Consider the following 19,700-nt stretch of genomic DNA (forward strand, 5'->3'; position numbering starts at 1 on the left):
TAACCACTTACTTGAAAAAGCTTTTTTTCCTCTCATCAGCTTTGCTTCTTTTGCCAATAATCTTAAATCAGTGCCCTCTTGTTCATAATCCTTTCACAAGTAGGAACAGTTTCTGACCATCTCTCTGTCTAATCACCTCATGAGATTCTTACTTCATCAGATTCTTATTTCCTTCTTCTAATTCTTATTTCTCCAAGGAGAACAGTCCTAACTTCTCCAATCTATCTGCATAACTGAAGTTCCAGATTCCTGGAACTGTTCTCATCAGCCTCTTCTACACTCTCGGCTATGTCTTCACATCGTTCCTAAAGTGTGATGGCAAAAGTGGGTGCACGCTCCAGCTGAGGCCAATGTAATGTTGAATACAATTTCAACATAACCTCCCAGTTCTTGTACTCTGTGCCCCTGTTTGTAAAGACTAAAGCTGTATGCTTTATTAATTGCTCTCTTAATCTGTATTGCTGCCTTTAATGCATTTTATATGAACACACACACACACATATATATATATATATATATATATATATATCTGCACCTGTACCCCTTTAAGAGTTATGCCCTTTATATTGTTCTTAGCAAAGCAGTTGCAAGTGAGATAATAGGTTAGTAATTGGGCAAAAAGTTAGCAAATGGGTTAGGAGGTGGAAAAATGTCAAGTTGTTCATTTTGGAAGGCAGAACAAAAGAACAGAATATTATTTAAATGGAGAGAAACTGCAGAAAGTTGCAACACAGACTTGAGGGTACTCGTGCACAAAATACAGCAAGTTAGCACTCTGGTGCAACAGATAGTCAGGAAAGTCAAAGGAATGTTGGCCCTTTATTTCAAAGAGGTTGAAGTGTAAAGAGTTGCAAAGTGTCACTGCAACTGTACAAGGTGCTGGTGAGACCACACCTGTGGTACTGTGAGCAGTTTTGTTTAAGAAAAGATACCACTTCATTGGATACAGTTCAGAGAAGGATCACAAAGGTGATCTCTAGTATGGAAGGATTGTCTTATGAGCAAAGGCTAAACAGTCTGGGACTCTACCCACTGGTGTGTAGAAAAATGAGAAGTGATCTCATTGAAAAATATAGTATTCTTAAGGTGCTTCTCAGGGTAAATGCTGACAGAATGTTGCCCCACATGGAGGAATCTTGAACCGAAGGGCATGGTCTCAGAATAAAGGGCATCAATTTAAGACTGAGATAAAAAGGCATTTCTTCTCTCAGAGGATTGAGAGTCTTTGAAACTCTCTTTGCCACAGAGAACTGTGGGGGCAGAGTCCTTGTGTATGTTTAAAAATGAGAAAGACTCTTGATCAGTAGGGGAATAAAGGGTTTTGGGGAACATGCAGGAATGCCAGATCAGCCATGGTCCTACTGATTGGCAGAGCAGGCTCGAGTGCCTAAATGGCTGCCTCATGTTCCTATGTCTTATTATCTAAAGTGAGTTACCTCACATTTCTCCATGCTGAGTTTCAGCTGTCACCTGTCTGTCCATTTCATTATCTTGTTTATGTCTTTTTGAAGTTCTAAACTATCCTTCTCACAGTTTAGAATGCTTCCATGTTTTGCATCATCCGCAAATTTTAAAATTGTGTCTTGACACTATGGTCTATGTCATTAATATATATCCAAAAAGGTTCCAGCATTGATCCGTGAACTCTAGTGCAAACAGTCTTCCAACCCGAAGGATATGCATTACCTCCTATTCTCTACTTACTGTCACTCAGCCAACTCAGTATCCATTTTGTTACTGTCCCTTTTATTCCTTAACTTTTCTGACATGTCTGTTTTATGGCAATGCAGAGGAACCCCGATTATCCAGCAATCGAATATCCGAGTTTCAGATTATCCAGACAAGATCACAACATCCCAATGCATGGCTAAACTGTGTTATCCGAACATTCTATCATCCGAACAAAATACTCCCTGCCCATGTCGTTTGGATAATCGAGGTTCCTCTGTATATCTAATGCATTTTGGAAGTCCACGTACACCATATGTCTACAACCTCCTCTGCCGATTCAAAAAACTTCCAGTAAGCTAACCATGATTTTCCCTTGAGAAATCCCTGCTGGGTTTCCTTAATTAACCTATATTTGTCCAAGTTGCTATTTCTTTTGTCCTGAATTATGTTTCCCATAAACCAAACACCAAAGTTAAATTGACTGACCTATAGTTGTTGGGGTACCTTTGCATACTCTATTAAACAAGGGCATAATGTTAGCAGCACCCCAATTCTCAGGATGACTGAAAGATTATGACTGGTGCTTCTGCAATTTCCACTATCACTCTTCAATAGCTTTAGATGCATCTTATCCAATCCCAATGTCTTATCAACTTTATTTACAGACAGCTGATCTAATACCTCCTCTTATAAATCATAAACCTTGTGGATTTTTTTCAATTAATTTCAATTTCTCCTTGGCTTATGTAGCAGCATCTTTGAAAAGGTGCGTGTAAAGGTCTCATGTAACATTCAGTTAAGCGCCACCAACATATGCAAATCCCCTTTTTGGTCCCTGATTGGCTCCATGCTTCCTTTTCTACCCTTTTACTATTTGTATGACTGTGGAAGATTTTGAGATACTTTTTTTTGTTAGCTGCATACACCTTGTTCTCATACACCTTGACTTTTTTTGGTTTTCTTTTTTACCTCCAACTTGAGCCTGCTATATTCGGCCTGGTTGACAATTGTGTTTTCTTCTATAATAAGCAGAATTTTTCTTTGTCTTAATTTTTGTCTGTTATCGTCCAGCAAACTCTGAATTTCTTTGTCTTACCTTCCCCTTTTAAGAGAGTATATTTTAACTGAGTCTTAACCATCTCTGCTTTGATGGTAGGCCACATTCTGCTCATTTTCCTTATTCTTTTCACTTCCCAGCAATTTGTACAAATTTATTTGACCCAGGTCCATTCTTATACCTATTGAAATTGGCTTTCCCCAGTTTATTATTAATTATTCTAGTTTGTCGACGTCCTTTTCTGTAGTCACTTTAAACATTATGAAACAATAATCACTGTCCGCTGTGTTTTCCTACTGTTATTTGATCTGCTTGGCTTACTTCAGTCCCAAGAACAAAGCTCAGCAGTTTCTGTTATTTCATTGGCCTGGAAACATACTGCTGCAGAAAATTTTCCGGAACCTACTCTAGGAACTCTTGACCCTATCAGTCCTTTATGCAACTATGATCAAAGTTTAAATTCAAATAATTAAGTTCTCCATTATAATTACTCAATAATTTTTGCATCTCTGTAATTTTCTTGCAAATTCGTTCCTCAACTTTTTCCACTAGTAGGTGGCCTATTATACTGTGGCAAACAATGGAATTGAACATATTCTTGTTCCTTAGCTGTAGCCAAATTGATTTTGACCTTGACCCCAATGAGACATCCTTTTTAATGTTGCATCCATAGCATCTTTTTCACACATGGTAATCTGCACTAATTTTTCACTAATGTATCACACTCCGTGTAGTCACATGCAGTAAACCTGATTTAAACTATATTATTTTTCCTTCTCTCTGACCTATTAACGTACCATTCCCTATTCCAATGCTATCCACCTCTCCCAGTATTCTGTGTAATTTGGTATTCCTTCTGGGTTCCTTGGTATGACTTAAGACAGAGCTAGATCCTGCACCACAGCTTTTATTCCATGTGGTGTGTAATCAACACAAGAGTTGAACTTCAGATAGTTGGAGAACCTACATTTATTTGCAAACCAATTAAAAGGTACTTATGGGGAGGCAGTGGCATAGTGATGATGTCACTGGACTAGTCACTCATACGCCAGGTTAATGTTCTGGAGTTCAAATCACACCACAGTAGATAGTGAAATTTGGTTTCAATAATAAGCTAGCCAAAATGGCTCCCATTGTCAATTGCTGTGTAAGGCCATCTGGTTCACGAGAGTTTTTTAGGGAAGGAAATCTGCCATCTTTATTTAGTCTAGCGTATATGTGACTCCAGGCCCTCAGAAATGTGATTGACTCTTAGTCACCCTCTGAAATGGTCCGAACAAGCTGTTCAGATCAAGTGGCAATTAAGGATGGACAATAAATGGTAGTCCTGCCAGTGATGCCCACATCCCAAGATTGAATTGTTAAAAAATAAATGGATTAACAAAGGGTAGCTGAACAATCTTCTTTATCCGTAATTATTTTATGATCACTCAGGTATGGATTTATTTCAGTAGAATAATCAGTGTAGCAGCCAATTGTTACCTAGTTTGTAACAATTTAACTTTTTTTAAGCAATCGAAGAGATTTACATTCCTGAACTCCACAGCATAGAACTCAAAATACATTAACAGTTGGTTGAAGATTGGTTATTTACTATATATATCAAATGGCCAATGTTTTGTGATTAAACCAATCAGTTCATATTTGGATGTTTATACATACTTTGTCTGAGTTTAGTTCCTGTGAAACCAGCCTGGTAATTCAGTAAATTTTCACCCTGTCTATTTCCTGAGTTGAAGTTTCATTGAGAAAAGGTATAATCTACGTGACTATTCAGATGAATGAATGCTCTCCTGGCATGAATTTGAATCATAGATTGCACCTGACCTGCTTGTTGCTAAATGTCACATCATTCCCAAACCAAATCTAGTGAATTGGGCAAGACATAATCTAAGGTTTCTAGTAAATGCGCAAACCACCCACCAACTGATCTAAGGTGGTCCCTGTGGACATATGATGGCCCTTATCATTAATTGTTAATCAGATAAGGAGATTTTCTCATAGTGGGTGGTGACTCATCAGAAGAGCAGTAGTGTGCTGCGTTGGTGGCCTGAGATCAACAATATTCCAGGGATCACTGTTATTACTGCAAATGTTAATGATATTAATGCTGCAGTTTTATAATCTTGGAAGCAATTATTACTTTATCTGAAGTGCATTGGTAAAGGCTATTCTGCACAGTCTTGCGATCAATCACATTCAATCTCTAATGTTTGTTGCATAGTGAGTGCAAAATGGATTCAAGTTTGTGGCAAAATCAATCTCTGATATGTTGTGACCCTAAGAAATGTATTTAAATTGGATGGAAAGTTTTGACTGGAAGTGGACATTTTTATACATCTGGTTCTCAGCAATACAAGCTCTCTACTGCTGTCTAAAAACGTTTTTGTTTAAACAATAAGTTGTGTTTCTTCTGAATCTATCAGAACAGAGCAAATAGAATGAAGGGTCTTGGATTCTGACTTCAATAAATGCTTAAAGTATGTATTTGAATTGGTACTTGCTACAAAAGGAAATAAATGTGACAAACCAAGATCGAACTGTTACTAATTCGGCAGATTTAAATTAGTAAAATGTTAACTTTCGACTTATTTTGGTCACATTCCACCACCATTTGAATCTATACCCGTGGTATTTGTAGCACAATCACTATGGAAGCACAAACCTTTTCTTTCTCTGTGCTTTATAATAGTTTGACATCAGAATAAGTGTTATATAAACTGCTACCTCATGTGGCCTCACTGTGATGGCCTTTGAGCTACCTAGCAACAGCAAAGCCAGCTGAATACTGTTGGAAGTATCTGACACATTGCAGCCTTTGACACATTTCCAATGAAACAAGCATATGCAACTCATAATCTGTCATCAGTGCTGCCCTGCTCTGATGCTGTAATATAAACAGGGCAGCTTCAGGCTCCACCAACCCCACTGACCAGATAGTCATTCCATCTGTTAACGTAAACAGGACTAATGACTCTTGTGCATCCTGTCACTTCCATGCTGTGAGCTGCAATGAAGATAGTCAGTGAATAATTACAGAATATTTTTAAGTGAGCAGAATTATAATAAAATGATTGAGTTATCAAAATCTCCTTCAATATGTACTACGTTATAATTGGTCATTGAATACTCTATTTCTGATATTCTTAATGTTAAAGTGTTGTTTAAAACTCTCTAAGTTTGAATTCCATCAGTACTTCATGAAATTATATGGTGACTTATATCCATTATGAAATGTTTGGCTCCTGGAATTTGATATTGTGCCAGGGCAGAATTAAAATGGAGTTGCTCCAGAATTGAATTTTCAGAATTTTAAGGTTGGCCACAATACCTAATTAACGTGACTCCATGACTAGAGACAGATAGTCGTAGATCCAATATATTAGAGACACATTTGTGTTTTTCTCTTACAAGTGACATTGGTTTCTTTACAAAATATTCACAATGATTAAATTATTCACCCTGGGACAACGAGCAATATTTGGAACTATGCCATTCATCATAAGATCAAAGTACCGCTTAGGGAACTTGAATATTTCTTACTAAAAGAAAAATAAAATTAGTTCTGCCTTATAAGGATCTTGTTTTGGTATTTCTGAGGTAATATCTGAAGTTATACAAATTTGGACAAAATGCTGATATTTTCCTAAAGCCACCAATTAACTGTTCAGTTCCCATTTGCTTTATTACCCTTGATAATTCATGTGTTTACTTTTTATCTAACCTCTGCTATATACTTTATTGCACCCAAGTACCCACTATCCATGCAAGTTGTATCTCTGCTTAGGTACCCCCATGTATAGCACAAAGATCAGCTTAATCTGAATCTGCATTTGGTTTTTTCTCCCACACTAAGCAGCAACACTTCATCTCAGCATTTTGTTTTCTCCTAAGAGTTCAATTGAGATTCTGAGCTTGCTGTGTGTAGAATTGATTGCAAGTCCCTGTACTCTGTACATATCATTAAACAGCCCTAGTTTTTTTTTTGGCACTTACATCTGTAATGGCTTAGTGTTTTCTCAAAATGTGTTGTTAGCAAAGGTTAAATTTAACATTGTTCTCAATCACTTATTGAGCTGTTCAAAATTATGAACAATTTTGACAAGGTAAAGAAGGATATTCCGTTTCCACTACAAGGTATATCAGTAACTAGGAATAACAGTTTCAAGATTAAAAATCACACAACACCAGGTTATAGTCCAACAGGTTTAATTGGAAGCACACTAGCTTTCGGAGTGACGCTCCTTCATCAGGTAATAGTGGAGGGCTCGATCGTAACACAGAATTTATAGATTTCAAGATTGTTTGCAAGAGAGCTAGTAGTACGCTGAAGAGAATCTTCTTAAATCAGAGACTTGTTCTGTTTTGGAATGTATGCCTGGGAGACTGGTGGGGGCAGATTTCATATGAGGTTTCAAAAGAGAGCTGGATATATATTTAAAAGTGATTAATTTAGAGGGCTATGAGCTGGGTAGCTTTTTTGGGGGCCAAGTATAAACACAATGGGTCAAATAGCTTCCTGTACTGTAAATTCTATGATTTGATATTTGAAAGCGATTTAATTTTAAATGCAATGAGGATCTAATGTGTAATAGATCTGCAGGGAGTTTAGATTATTGCAGTAGTCCAACTACATGAGACAATGGAATTTTACCCTTACCTTTGAGAGGTGTGTTCAAATAAGGCAAACAAAAGCAATTTTCATGCATGTATTAATGAAGTAAAGTATTTTCTTGTAGTACTGACTGTTAGTTCTCCCATGTCTTATCTTGAAGACACGAGATAAAGTCAGCGTCCCAGAGGACCGTGAGGCTGCTCTCATTATAAAGAGATGACTAGTGGTTTATCTTTGAAATCTTTATCCTTTCCAGTAATTGTAATAGTTAACAAGATGGGACACACTGTCTTAGTGCTCATGAGAGCACTTTTTATTTAAGAATTGTTAAAATAGCAACATCAGTTTATCTTATCTAATGTTCTTACAGATGCCAGAGAGAGTGACAAAATAGAAGGGCAATGATAATGTTGCACTGTCAACACTCATGGTTGGGATTTCTCTAATACCTTTGTCCAAAAATGAAGTTATGGATCTAGAGGTTAAACAATTCATCTAATCACATATTTTAAGTACTATAATTTATTACAACACAGTTTTAACTCGTTTTCATGTATGAAAAACCAATGTGTAACTGGAATGTGTTAAAGAATGGTCTACAATTGATTTCTGTCACTTGTAAAGAGATTCAGCTCATAATATTGGGGAATTATCAAGCATGGAAGTGTGTAAAAACACTTGATGTGCACAAGTTCAACTTCTGGGAAATTATTTATTTTAGAAAAGTAACAATGTTATCTTGTTTGAACTTTTATACTCACCTCCCTGTCCCTCTGTTTAGGTGCCTTGTTATTGGGTGGTATCCTGTATTCCTGGCAGTTCCCACATTTCAATGCTTTAAGCTGGAATCTTCGAGAAGATTACTCACGAGGTGGCTACCGCATGATGTCAGTCACACATCCATTGCTTTGCAAACGAGTGGCATTCCGCCACTGCATTGCTCTCATTGGATTGTCAACATTGTGTCCTGTCTTTGATGTAACTACATGGACTTTTCCACTTATTTCACTCCCAGTCAACTTGTATATCAGCTACCTCGGCTATCGATTTTACAGGGACTCGAATCGCAACAGTGCCCGAAAACTTTTCTTTTGCAGTCTCTGGCATCTCCCTATGTTATTGCTCCTCATGTTGACCTGCAAGAAATCTCTATTTGAAAATGAGAACGTGGTTCACCACAAAGTTCAAACAGAAATGCAAGCGTAACTTTCATTTTTATTAAGGAATCTTTAGAAATTGTCAAAGTGTATTTCTGTGTCATGTTGATTAAGTGCACTGGTTCTACATCCTGGAAGTTCTACATATTACTGTTGGTGATTTTTTTTTTACTGTTGATGAAAATTGGTTTCATCGTCTTCTTAGGAATGTAAATAGACCATTGCTCCCCTTTAAGTCCGTTCAGCCATTTAGTAGTTCATGCGAATCCAAACCTCAGCTGCATGCTTCATGTCTCTTGATACTCTAACCTAACATTTATATATCAGTCTCAGTCTTGCAGGTTCCAATTATCTCAGAATCCACAATCTTTTGGAGGAGAAAGTTTCAGATGTCTGCTATCTTCTGTGTGGAGGAAGAAAATGCTTCCTGATTTATCTCCTAACTCACCTAGCTCAGATTTTATGTCCCTTGTTCTTAATTCACTCATTAGGATAAATACTTTATCCGTATCCAACTCTTTACAGTTTAAATGTCTCAATGAGCTCAACCCTCAATCTTCTGAACTCCAAGGAATACAGGCCAGATTTATGAAATTGGCCCTTACAATTTAATCCCTGTGAAGTCCTGTATTTTCAACTTGCACGTTGCACCCATAAATTTGCAATGTGTCTCCCGATCTCCCTGAACTGTCCTTTAACGTTATATTATAGCCTCAGATCCTAAAAGTATCCCATTGCTCCATTACATAAGCCAATTGATTACCAGTATTTTATTTTGTTATGTTACCAAGGAGAATTCAGAATTTCTTGTGTAATCAGTGGCCAGTGATTTGCACAACAAGTGTGTCGTCTTAAAACAAAATGTAAAATACATTATTCAGTTGTTATTCCATTAAAAAAATAAATTCTCCCAAGATTGTGGCATTTCATTGAACTGCACTTACTTTGAAGGCTTTTCAAAACATTAATCTGTTGGACTACTTTTTAAACACATCCTGTCACACTTGCCAATGTATTCAAGACATTTCTGTTCTGACCAAAGATTTCCTGTTAACAGTGACAATTTGTTCAGAACTGTAACAGCTTACATTGCACATTACAGTTATCTTTCCATATAATTTCATGTCCTTATGCCCAAAGTACATGTTTCCATACATGAAGTCTGGCTGGACCACGGTCATAATCCGTCAATAATTGATGTTGCTGAATATGTCCTTTGAATTTGATTGTCCAGAAACTTTCTAGACTCATCTTGAGTTACATCATGGAAAGTTATGAAAGGACTAAAGGATTACATCCAAAACATAGTCCAAGTTATCACAAAGTCTATTTGTTGCATCAATATACTATCAACAATTGAAACTAAGTCGATTTTTCATGTCAGGTTGTTAAAACAGTGACTACCATCTCAGTGAAATTCAAAGATTGTTTCTGCACAGTTTGGAAGGTCACAACATATAGTCTATATTCATGTGAATATGATTTTTTTATGCCAACAATGCAAACCTTACATTTAAATGTCTATTGATGTATTAGTAACTGTGTGAGGGGCTGTATAGCTTTGTGGCTATGTTATTGGACCCATTGTCCAGAGGCCTGGACTAATGATCTGGAGTTATAAAGTTCCACTTTCACCCCTGGAGCCAGAAAATTTTAATTCATCCATTTAAATAAGTATAAAGTTAAAGAAACAAGTATCAATAATGGGGACAATGAAGCTACTGGATTTAGTAAAGTCTCACCTAGTTCATTAATATCATTTAGAACAAAAAAATCTGCTGTCCTTAACTGGCCTGACATTTATATGACTTCAGACCCACAGCAATACAGTTGACTCTTAGCTTCCATCAGAGTTAGCTGAGCAAGGCATGCTGTTGTCTTGGAATGTGCATTAAACGCACAGCAATGCCCACATCCCATGAAAGACTTTTTTGAACATTAAGAGAATGGTCAATGTGTAATCCTTCAGCTTTCACTCACTGTCATTTTGACCTGCAATTATTGATTAACGTGATGAATAAATTGGAATCAGATTGTAACTGTCTTAATCAAAAGAAATATTATTTATATTATGATTTTATTTTAAATGACATAATAAAAATATGCAGAACAAAATGGTCCACATCACATTTTTTTTAAAAGTAAGGCAAGGGAAATTATAGCGTAAAAGGCTTTATTATATTACTTAAGCTCCAGTGTAAATGTAATCCACACCATTGTTAGCTTTGTGTGCATTGTTTGAAAAGATTTTTTTTTAAATGGAAGTGTAATGATTTGTTGCCTAAATCATATTGTTTCTAATCAGATACTCAACTATCTGTGGTCATATCTTTGCATATCTTTGATTAAAAGTAAATTGTTTTAAATGAGTAATTGGTAGTTGGTCTCATATTGAGTCAGAGTTTTTACTGTTACCGACAGTAGGGTGAATTTCTATGCTTAATAGATTTGGAAAGAAGTTTGCAAGAGGTCTCTTTAGAGACAGTGAAGTATTTTTTTGATTTATTCCAGAAAACTACACCACAGCTCCGCAGATAAATGACAAAGTGCTACAGAAATAAATTGTACTCATTGTCTATCCGTCCAGTAAGTGGGCATTAAAATATAGGTTAGAAATGCATACAATTTATGCAATTGTTTTGAGGAAGTGCTGAAATGCTATTATAGAATGACATAATTTACACAATGTTTGCTGTGAATGTAGACTAGTTTGCTATAATCCCAAACCTAGATCTTTCCACATATATTCTCATGGTGAGTACATATTGTTAGTACTCTGCAGTTTGCATTAACAGTCACAGGGAAATACAAAACTTGAATATTGCCGTAAAGAGATTCATGTTGCCATCTTGTACTTATCAGGACAATTGCAAAAAATGTCAAATGTTGAAATCTGACAACCTTACATTCATCCTGATGAGAGAAAGACAAGGAACTGTAACAATATATTTCCTTTATTTTGTAAAAGAAAACCTTCAATCTCATCCTTCCAGAATTCATTATTTTAATGCTGGATTTGTTAGTACAAACATATAAATAAAACTGCTATTACATTGCAAGAATAGAATTTTTAAAAATTATTCTCACTGAGGTTTTATTTGCTTACAATACCAGCATTTCATTGAAGGAAGTTGCCTCTATTTAGCCAGGTTACCTCCGGAAAAGATGAAAATGCTTCTCTCTTCAATGCTTTTATACACAAACATTTGAAATGCCTTCCATGCTGCTAATATTGTTCCTTATTGCTTTAAGATAGAAAGACATGGTGTGTTTTGCATATTGAGGTTATTGTCTGCAAAACCTCTTCAGCTATTGAGAGATCTCAAACACTGAATTCCAGCTTTATACTTCTCAAAAGAGGCAGAGATTAGAAAATGTGTATAAAGGCATTTCAAACACACAATATGAATGTGGGTTTTAGCATTATCTTGTAAATTCAACATTGTTTCCATTAACTTTGACAATTAATTCTCACCTTATTGGAGAAACCAAGATGGCAGCTAAAATTATTTTCAAAACATATATGGAAAGCTTCCATTCTCTGGTGGATGATGTAGTTGTATTGTGCTTGATTTTGTATTTCCTTTATAATTCCTCACTGGTAGTTCTATTATTTGCATATAACTCATCTTTGGTATGATTTGCTACTGACTTGGCCCAGTGGCAGCAATCTGACCACTAAATGATAAAGTTGTGTTTGAGTCCTACTTCAGAGACTCAAATGCACAATATATTCTGACTCTTAGTTCTGAGGTGATTCTGTCCTTTCAGAGGTGCCATCTTTCAGTGAGATGTTAAACTGAGGGCTTATGTTCCCCTTAGTTGCCCTCAAGAGATACCCTGATGTTACTTAAACCACAGATTTGTCTCCAGTATCCTTCACATGGCTTAGTCATCAACCAGTGTTAGTGAAAAGAAAATTGGTAATTATTGTTGTGAATATTAATGCTAATTAACTGGCTGCCAAACAAAATGTCATTCCTCTAGAAACCAGTAAATTATAAAGAGCTGTGAATTTCCCAGTGACCTAAGCAAAGGATCACATGACAAGGTATATTTTAAGATTTTTACTGTAACAAAATTAAAATCAACATTGATGAAACATTACTTAGTAAGCAACAGGTACAATTAACTACAGAAAAGTATTCTGTAACACAATAAAAACCCCACAAAGTATTCAAAAATTACATTGCATTGTCAGCTGAGCTGTCTTGTGTTTAAAACCGAAAGCTGTTCCTAGCTCCAATAGGATTTCTTCTGGCTTCACGAGGGTGAACCTTCCAGTATCCTGCTAAACGGTGTCTCATTCACTCAAACCTTTGAGCGTAATTAAATGGGCTTTTCATTGCAAGGTACCCTTGATGATCTGTGCTCTTCAACTCTTCAGATTCCTTTTCTAATGTAAACATGGTTTCCATTCAATGGCCATTTTCTTTCATTTGCATAGTAGCAACTAATGTTGGCTGTCTTCTAAAACTCTTAGTCTTATTCTCTCTCAGATCCTGCAAAATTTGTGTTCAGATGTTAAAACTCTCACCTTATTTTCACTAAGTTTCAACCTGTGACAACCAGATCACATGGATTTGTCTCTCAACATACTAGTGTGAGGTGACATTTCCCTCTTCACGATACCACCACACATGAATTTAAAGGTGACATTTTAAATTATAACTGCCCAGCAGTCATATTAACAAAAAGGAAAAAAAAAGTTGCAAGTTCAGTTTACAACTGTAGTGTTAACATGGCAAATTAACTGCATTAAAAACACACACTTGAAAAAAAAACCTTGGAGTAATTGCTTTTTTGGTAGAAATAAAGAGGACATCCGGTGTACAGCTAAATCAGATCACAGAAATCAATGCATAGAAACACATGATTAGTGAAAAGAAAATTGGTAATTATTGTTGTGAATATTAATGCTAATTAACTGGCTGCCAAACAAAATGTCATTCCTCTAGAAACCAGTAAATTATAAAGATCTGTGAATTTCCCAGTGACCTAAGCAAAGGATCACATGACAAGGTATATTTTAAGATTTTTACTGTAACAAAATTATGTGTTTCTATGCATTGATTTCTGTGATCTGATTTAGCTGTACACCGGATGTCCTCTTTATTTCTACCAAAAAAGCAATTACTCCAAGGTGTTTTTTTCAAGTGTGTGTTTTTAATGCAGTTAATTTGCCATGTTAACACTACAGTTGTGAACTGAACTTGCAACTTTTTTTTTCCTTTAGTCTACATGTTGGTTTATTATTCAAAAGAATGAAATGAGATGGTGAGCTACACTGTGTTTAACCATCAGGCTGTGGCAGTGTACAGAGTCTGGGAACTATTGTAGTGAAATAGTGGTGCTCCACCTAGCAGTTTTAATAAGAACTGCTCACTAACTTGGAACTGAACACCGAGATCAGGCCTTGAACAAGTTATTCGATGTTCAGATAGGAACAAATCAAGATTTGCTTTTTTAAAAATAGCTAATTTGAGTTTCAGGTATGGCATCTACTGTTCGAGGGCTAGTCGGTATTTCTTATTTAAAGTTCAAAATCTCACAACACCAGGTTATAGTCCAACAGGTTTATTGGAAATAGTAGCTTTTGGAGTGTTGCTCTTTCAATAGGTAGCTGTGGGACAGGATCATAAAACAGAATATATAGCAAAAGATTACAGTGTCATGCAACTGAAATGATATTGAACAAACTTAGATTGTTATTATTTAACAGTGTGTTTATGCAGTGCCTTCAATGTAGTAAAACATCTGAAGGTGCTTCATCAGGTTGTTAACAAAACCAGGTTTGACATAGGGTCTTTTAGAGTTGATGTCCAAAAACTTAGTCAATGAAGTGGGTTTTGAAGATGACCTTAAAACAGAAATACAGTCACAAAGTTTTGCAAGTAAATTCCAATGTTAAGATTGTCCATAGTTAAAAATCACACAACACCAGGTTATAGTCCAATGGGTTTAATTGGATGCACTAGCTTTCGGAGCGCCACTCCATCAGGTGGTTGTGGAGGACACAGTTGTCAGGCACAGAATTTATATCAAAAATTTACAGTGTGATGTAACTGAAATTATACATTGAAAAATACCTTGATTGTCTGTTGAATCTTTTATCTGTTCGAATACCATGATAGTTTCACTTCTTTCATGTGTAAATCACAAAACCTTTTTTTAAAAGTTGCATTCTCAGGTTAACTGTAACAATTGGTGATAGTTAGACAATATGTTGAAGATGTTAGCTCCCTGTGTTCTCTGTCTATGCCATGATGTTTAGATTGATTCTATGCAGTTTTTGAGCAAAGTACAATGTAACTCTGCAAATACAAATTCACCCCACAAAATATATGTGTATGTGTGCACGTGGGTCTTTGTGTCTGTGTGTGCGCGTGCGCGCACACATGTCTGACTGGGTTGGGGGGAGCCAGACATATACACACAGGAGAAAGTGAGGACTGCAGATGCTGGAGTACCAGAGTTGAAAAATGTCGTGCTGGAAAAACACAGCAGGCCAGGCAGCATCAGAGGAGCAGGAGAATCAATGTTTCAGGCACACACACCCACACACACAAAGACCCACATGCACAATATACGTATTTTGTAGGGTGAATTTGTACTTGCAGAGTTACATTGTACTTTGCTCAAAAACTGCATGAATTCATGTAAAACTCTTATCTGCGATACCTTTGTGAACTTGTCCTACTTTGTACCCTTTTCTCACCCTGCAACTCTGTGCATAGAAACAGGCGTAGCCATCCACTTCTTGAACTTGTTCTGTTATGAGATCAACTAAGGATGAATTTCCATCTCAAATGTGGTTAATCCATATTATCTTTATATCCTTGATATCTTTAATACTTGGAAATCTGTTACAGTCTGTCTCAAAAGTACTCATCTCCACACCTCTGCAGTGGAAACTCCATTGATTCATCAGCCTCTGAGGGAGGAATTCCCTTCTAAATGGCCTACCATCTATTCTGAGACTGTATACATTGTTTCTAGACCCCTCCCACAATCCCATTCCCCACTATCCAGTCAGGGGAAACATCCTTCTTGCATCCATCCTGTTGAGCCCTATAAAAAGTATGTATTCATCAACATGAGCACCTCTTGATCTTCTAAACTCTCGAGAATAGAGGCCTTGTCTCCTTGATCTCTCCTTGTCCAACACTTCCACACTTTAATCTGATCATCTCTAGGTGTGGCCCCACCATGGGTCTATATAACTAGAGTTGGACCACTTACCTCCTGCAGTCAAATCATCTTGCAGTAAAGGTCTAAATCCCATTTCTCTTTCTAATTGTGTGCTTACATTACATCTGTATCAGCACATAATGACAATTATTTACATTCAGGGATACACAGTCCCTGTAGAGATCAATTATCTCTTAATTTCAGAAATATTCAGCATTTCTCATATCAAAGTGGGTCACGTTATATCATCAGCAACTTTGAAATATTACATTTGGTCCCCACATTAAATCATTGAATCAACTATGAATAGCTGGGGCGCAAGCATTAACCTAACACTCACAACCTGGGAATGACCCATTTGTTCCGACTATCTGGTTTATGCCCAATATAAATTTCTCAATCCATACTAGTGTATTATTGCTATGGCATGCATTCTGTTGTCCTTACTAACCATTCTGGGACTTTACAAAGAGCTTCTGAAGAATCCAAATGCACCACATCTACTGAGTCCCCATTATCTATTCTGCTCATTAATCCACAAAATACTCTAATACATTTGACAAGCATGATTTCCCTATTAATAGATCCATGTTTATTCTGCCTAATACTACCACTATTTTAAAAGTATCCAGTTATGATATTTTTGATAGATTCTAGCATTTTCCCCATTAATGATGTCAGGGTATCAGATCTGTAGCCTTTAGTTTCTTTCCTGCTTCCTTTCTTAAATAAAAGAGTTATTTTTATTGTCTTCCAATCTGCAAGAACTATTCTTGAGACCATGGAATTTTGGAAAATGACCAAAATATCCACTGTCACTACAACATGTCTTTTAACATATAGATCTTTAAGTCCAGGTGATTTATCAACTTTCTGTTCCATTATTTTCTCCAGGACTATTTTCTTACAGTTACGAATTTGTTTCAGTTCATCGTTCTTGCCTATTAGCTGTGTCTAGTATCTTACTTCTGTGAACACAGACACAAAGTATTTGTTTAGTTTTCTTGTCATTTCTTTATTCACCAAAATAAATTCTCCTCTCTGTGTCTGTAAGGGGCCTACATTAGTCTTTGCTAAGCTTTTCCATTCTGACCTATAGAGAAAGTTATAGTTTTTTTATATATATTTCTCACTAGTTTACTTTCTTTTTAAATTTTCTTTATCAGTTTCTTCGTCCTCCCTTGCTGACTTCTAAAATGCTACTGATTCCTAGTCTTGGTATTTCAAAAACTTTAAAAGGCTCTTCATTTCATCTATTATAATCATATGACTTCTCTTTTAAACTATTGTTGTATCACCTTCCTTCTGAGTTTTATTTCTCAAAAGAATGTTCAAAACCATGCAGTAATTGCTTAAAGGTTAGCCATTGTCTGTCTATCATCTTTCCTTTTAATGTAATTAAACAATCCATTACAAATAATGACACCCTCATCTTAGGGTTCTCATGGTAGATTTACTACTTTGGACCAGAAGCATGGGTTTAAGTCCCATCTTCCCCAGATGTGTCTAAACAGGTTGTTTTTTTTTAAAAAAGCTGCTCACTCCTTTGTAAGTGCCTTTGTTTAGATTTTAAAGCCCTCGTTGCAAAGTGATCTACGTCACTTTCAAACTTAATATAAAATTCCATTATGTCACTCTTCCTGAGAAGCTTTTTGCAATGAGATTATCAATTACCCCTTTCTCATTGCATAAAACTAGATCTAAATTGGCCTGTTCTTGGTTTGGATCCTCAGTGTGGTGTTCTAGAAAACCATCTTGTGCACTTTCCAGAAATCCATCCTCCACAACATTGTGCTTGTAAAGTTTAGTCAGTCTACATGTAGTTTGGAGACCCTCAAGATTATTTGTAACAGCCTCATTAAATACACATCTAATTGTCGTTCCAACATTGAATATCTTGAACATCAGGTCTCAGCCTTATCTCTGCAATACCAATTAGATCATATGTAATTTCTTCCAGTTATACTATCAGTTAATCTGCCTTGTTGTGAATGCTATGTGCATTCAGCCACAGTGCCTTTAATTTTTTTTAATATTGATTTTGCTTCCTCGAGCCTTAGCTGCGGGCACACTCTTAAGTTTGTGCACACTGTCTGTTCCTCCCACATTCAGATTATCAATTCCTTTATTACTACCTTGGTTTCTTGCCTCATAATCTTTATGTTGTCAGCATTTGTCTCATGGTCCTGATTTCCTTTGTTCATCATTGGTCGTTGAGCCATCAGAAGCCTGGGCTTTCAGCTCTCGAATTCCATGTTTATATCTTTTCACCTCCTCCTCTAACACCTTTCCTTGGAACCTTTTTCTTTAATATCCAAACATTTAACCATTCATCTCAATACTTCATTTTATTCTCTGTTGTTGCTACCATACTATCCATTTTACATCAAAACAATTGGAATTGTTTTGATGTAAAATGGATAGTATGGTAGCAAGGTGTTTGGTCCAAAATATCCAGGATAATGTTTGTATTCCACAGGAGCCTGCTTTTGCCTTATTTTATCTCACAACATATCTTTCTATATCTTTCTCCCTTGTATACTTAGGTTTGCCTTAAATGCATTGGCCTCAGCTACTTTATACAGTTACAAATTCCCTATCATCAATACTCTATGAGTAAGGAAGTTCCTCTTGGATTTATTAGTAATTATTCACTGAAGAGAAGGACGTCAGGGATGTTGAGGTTAGGGAAAGGTGTGTGAATAGGAGACAATGGAGACTGTAGATGCTGGAGAAATCAGAGTTGAAGTGTGGTGCTGGAAGAGGCACAGCAGCTCAGGCAGCATCAGAAGAATAACATGGTCGATGTTTCAGGCAGAACCCTTCTTCAGGACTTGGGAGGCGGAAGGGGGTTGAAAAATAAATTGGGAAGGGGGGGGGGGGGGTAGTAGGGTGGACCTAGGGGAAAGGTAGGTGATAGTGATAGGTCAGTGGGAAGGGTGGAGCTGATAGGTGGGAAGGATATACAAAGGTAGGTCAGGTCAAGAGGGTGGCTCTGAGTCGGAGGGTTGGTTTGGGATGGAGTGGTTGGAGGGGGAAATTTGAAAACTGATGAATTCAATGTTGAGGCCACGTGGTTGTAGGGTCCAGAGGCAGAAGATGAGGTGTTCCTCCTCCAGTTTGTGGGTGGTCTTGTATAGGCGGTGGAGGAGAGCTAGAATGGATATGTCCTTAAGAGAGTGGGAAGAGGTGCTGAAGTGGATAGCTTCAGTAAAGTGGGGTTAGTTAGTGTGTACAGACGATAGACGTTCCCTGATTCAGTCCACAAGTTTGCGCTTGGTCTCTCTGATGTAGAGGAGACCACATTGAGAGCACCGGATACAATAGATAAGGTTGGAGGATGTACAAGTAAATCTCTGCTGGATTTGAAATGATCCCTGGGGGCCCAGGATGGAGGTGAGGGGTACATCAACATAAAGCAGGAAGTGTTGGGTGTCTTGAAACGTATTAAGCTGGACAAGTCCGCAGGGATGGGATCTATCCCAGGATACAGCAGGAGGGAAGGAAGCAAATAGCTTGACCCATAACAAATATCTTTGCATTCTCTAGCTTCAGGTGAGGTTTGAGAGGACTGGAAAATGGCCAAAGTTGCCCCTTTGTTAAAGAAAGGAAACAGATAATCCAGGTAATTACAGGCCGGTGAGCCTGACGTCAGTGGTGGGGAAGATTTTGGAGAAGATGCTAAGAGATAGGATTTATTAACATTTGGAAGTGAATGGACTGGTTAGTGTTAGGCAGCATAGATCTGTGCAGGAGAAGGTCACAGATGGTTGAGTTGTTTGATGCAGTGACAAGAATGATGAGAGAAGAGTAGTGAATGTTGTCTACATGGACTTTATTAAAGCATTTGATAAGATACCTCACCAGGCTGGTACAGAAGATGGCATCTCATGGGATCCAGGGTGAGCTAGCTAGATGAATTGAAAACTGTTTGATCATAGGAGCCAGAGAGTAGCGGCAGAAGGGTGCTTTTTGGAATGGAGATCAGTAACTAGTGATATTGTGCAGG

The 19,700-nt window shown here is 37.0% G+C and overlaps 1 protein-coding gene across 1 annotated transcript in view; it reads left to right on the forward strand.

Annotated features, from left to right (window-relative positions):
* Positions 1 to 10,869, forward strand: part of cox10 (cytochrome c oxidase assembly factor heme A:farnesyltransferase COX10) — a 144,024-nt gene extending 133,155 nt beyond the window's left edge. Inside the window, exon 7 of the mRNA XM_043715222.2 lies at positions 8,125 to 10,869. Within this exon, the coding sequence (XP_043571157.2) occupies positions 8,125 to 8,549 (425 nt within the window). The 3' untranslated portion in view covers positions 8,550 to 10,869. The remainder of the gene's footprint in view (positions 1 to 8,124) is intronic.
* Positions 10,870 to 19,700: the final 8,831 nt, after the last annotated feature.

The sequence above is a fragment of the Chiloscyllium plagiosum genome, unplaced genomic scaffold (genome assembly GCF_037043375.1).
Source record: "Chiloscyllium plagiosum isolate Xiang-an unplaced genomic scaffold, Cpla_swu_hap1 HiC_scaffold_25, whole genome shotgun sequence".
Classification (NCBI taxonomy): Eukaryota; Metazoa; Chordata; class Chondrichthyes; order Orectolobiformes; family Hemiscylliidae; genus Chiloscyllium; species Chiloscyllium plagiosum.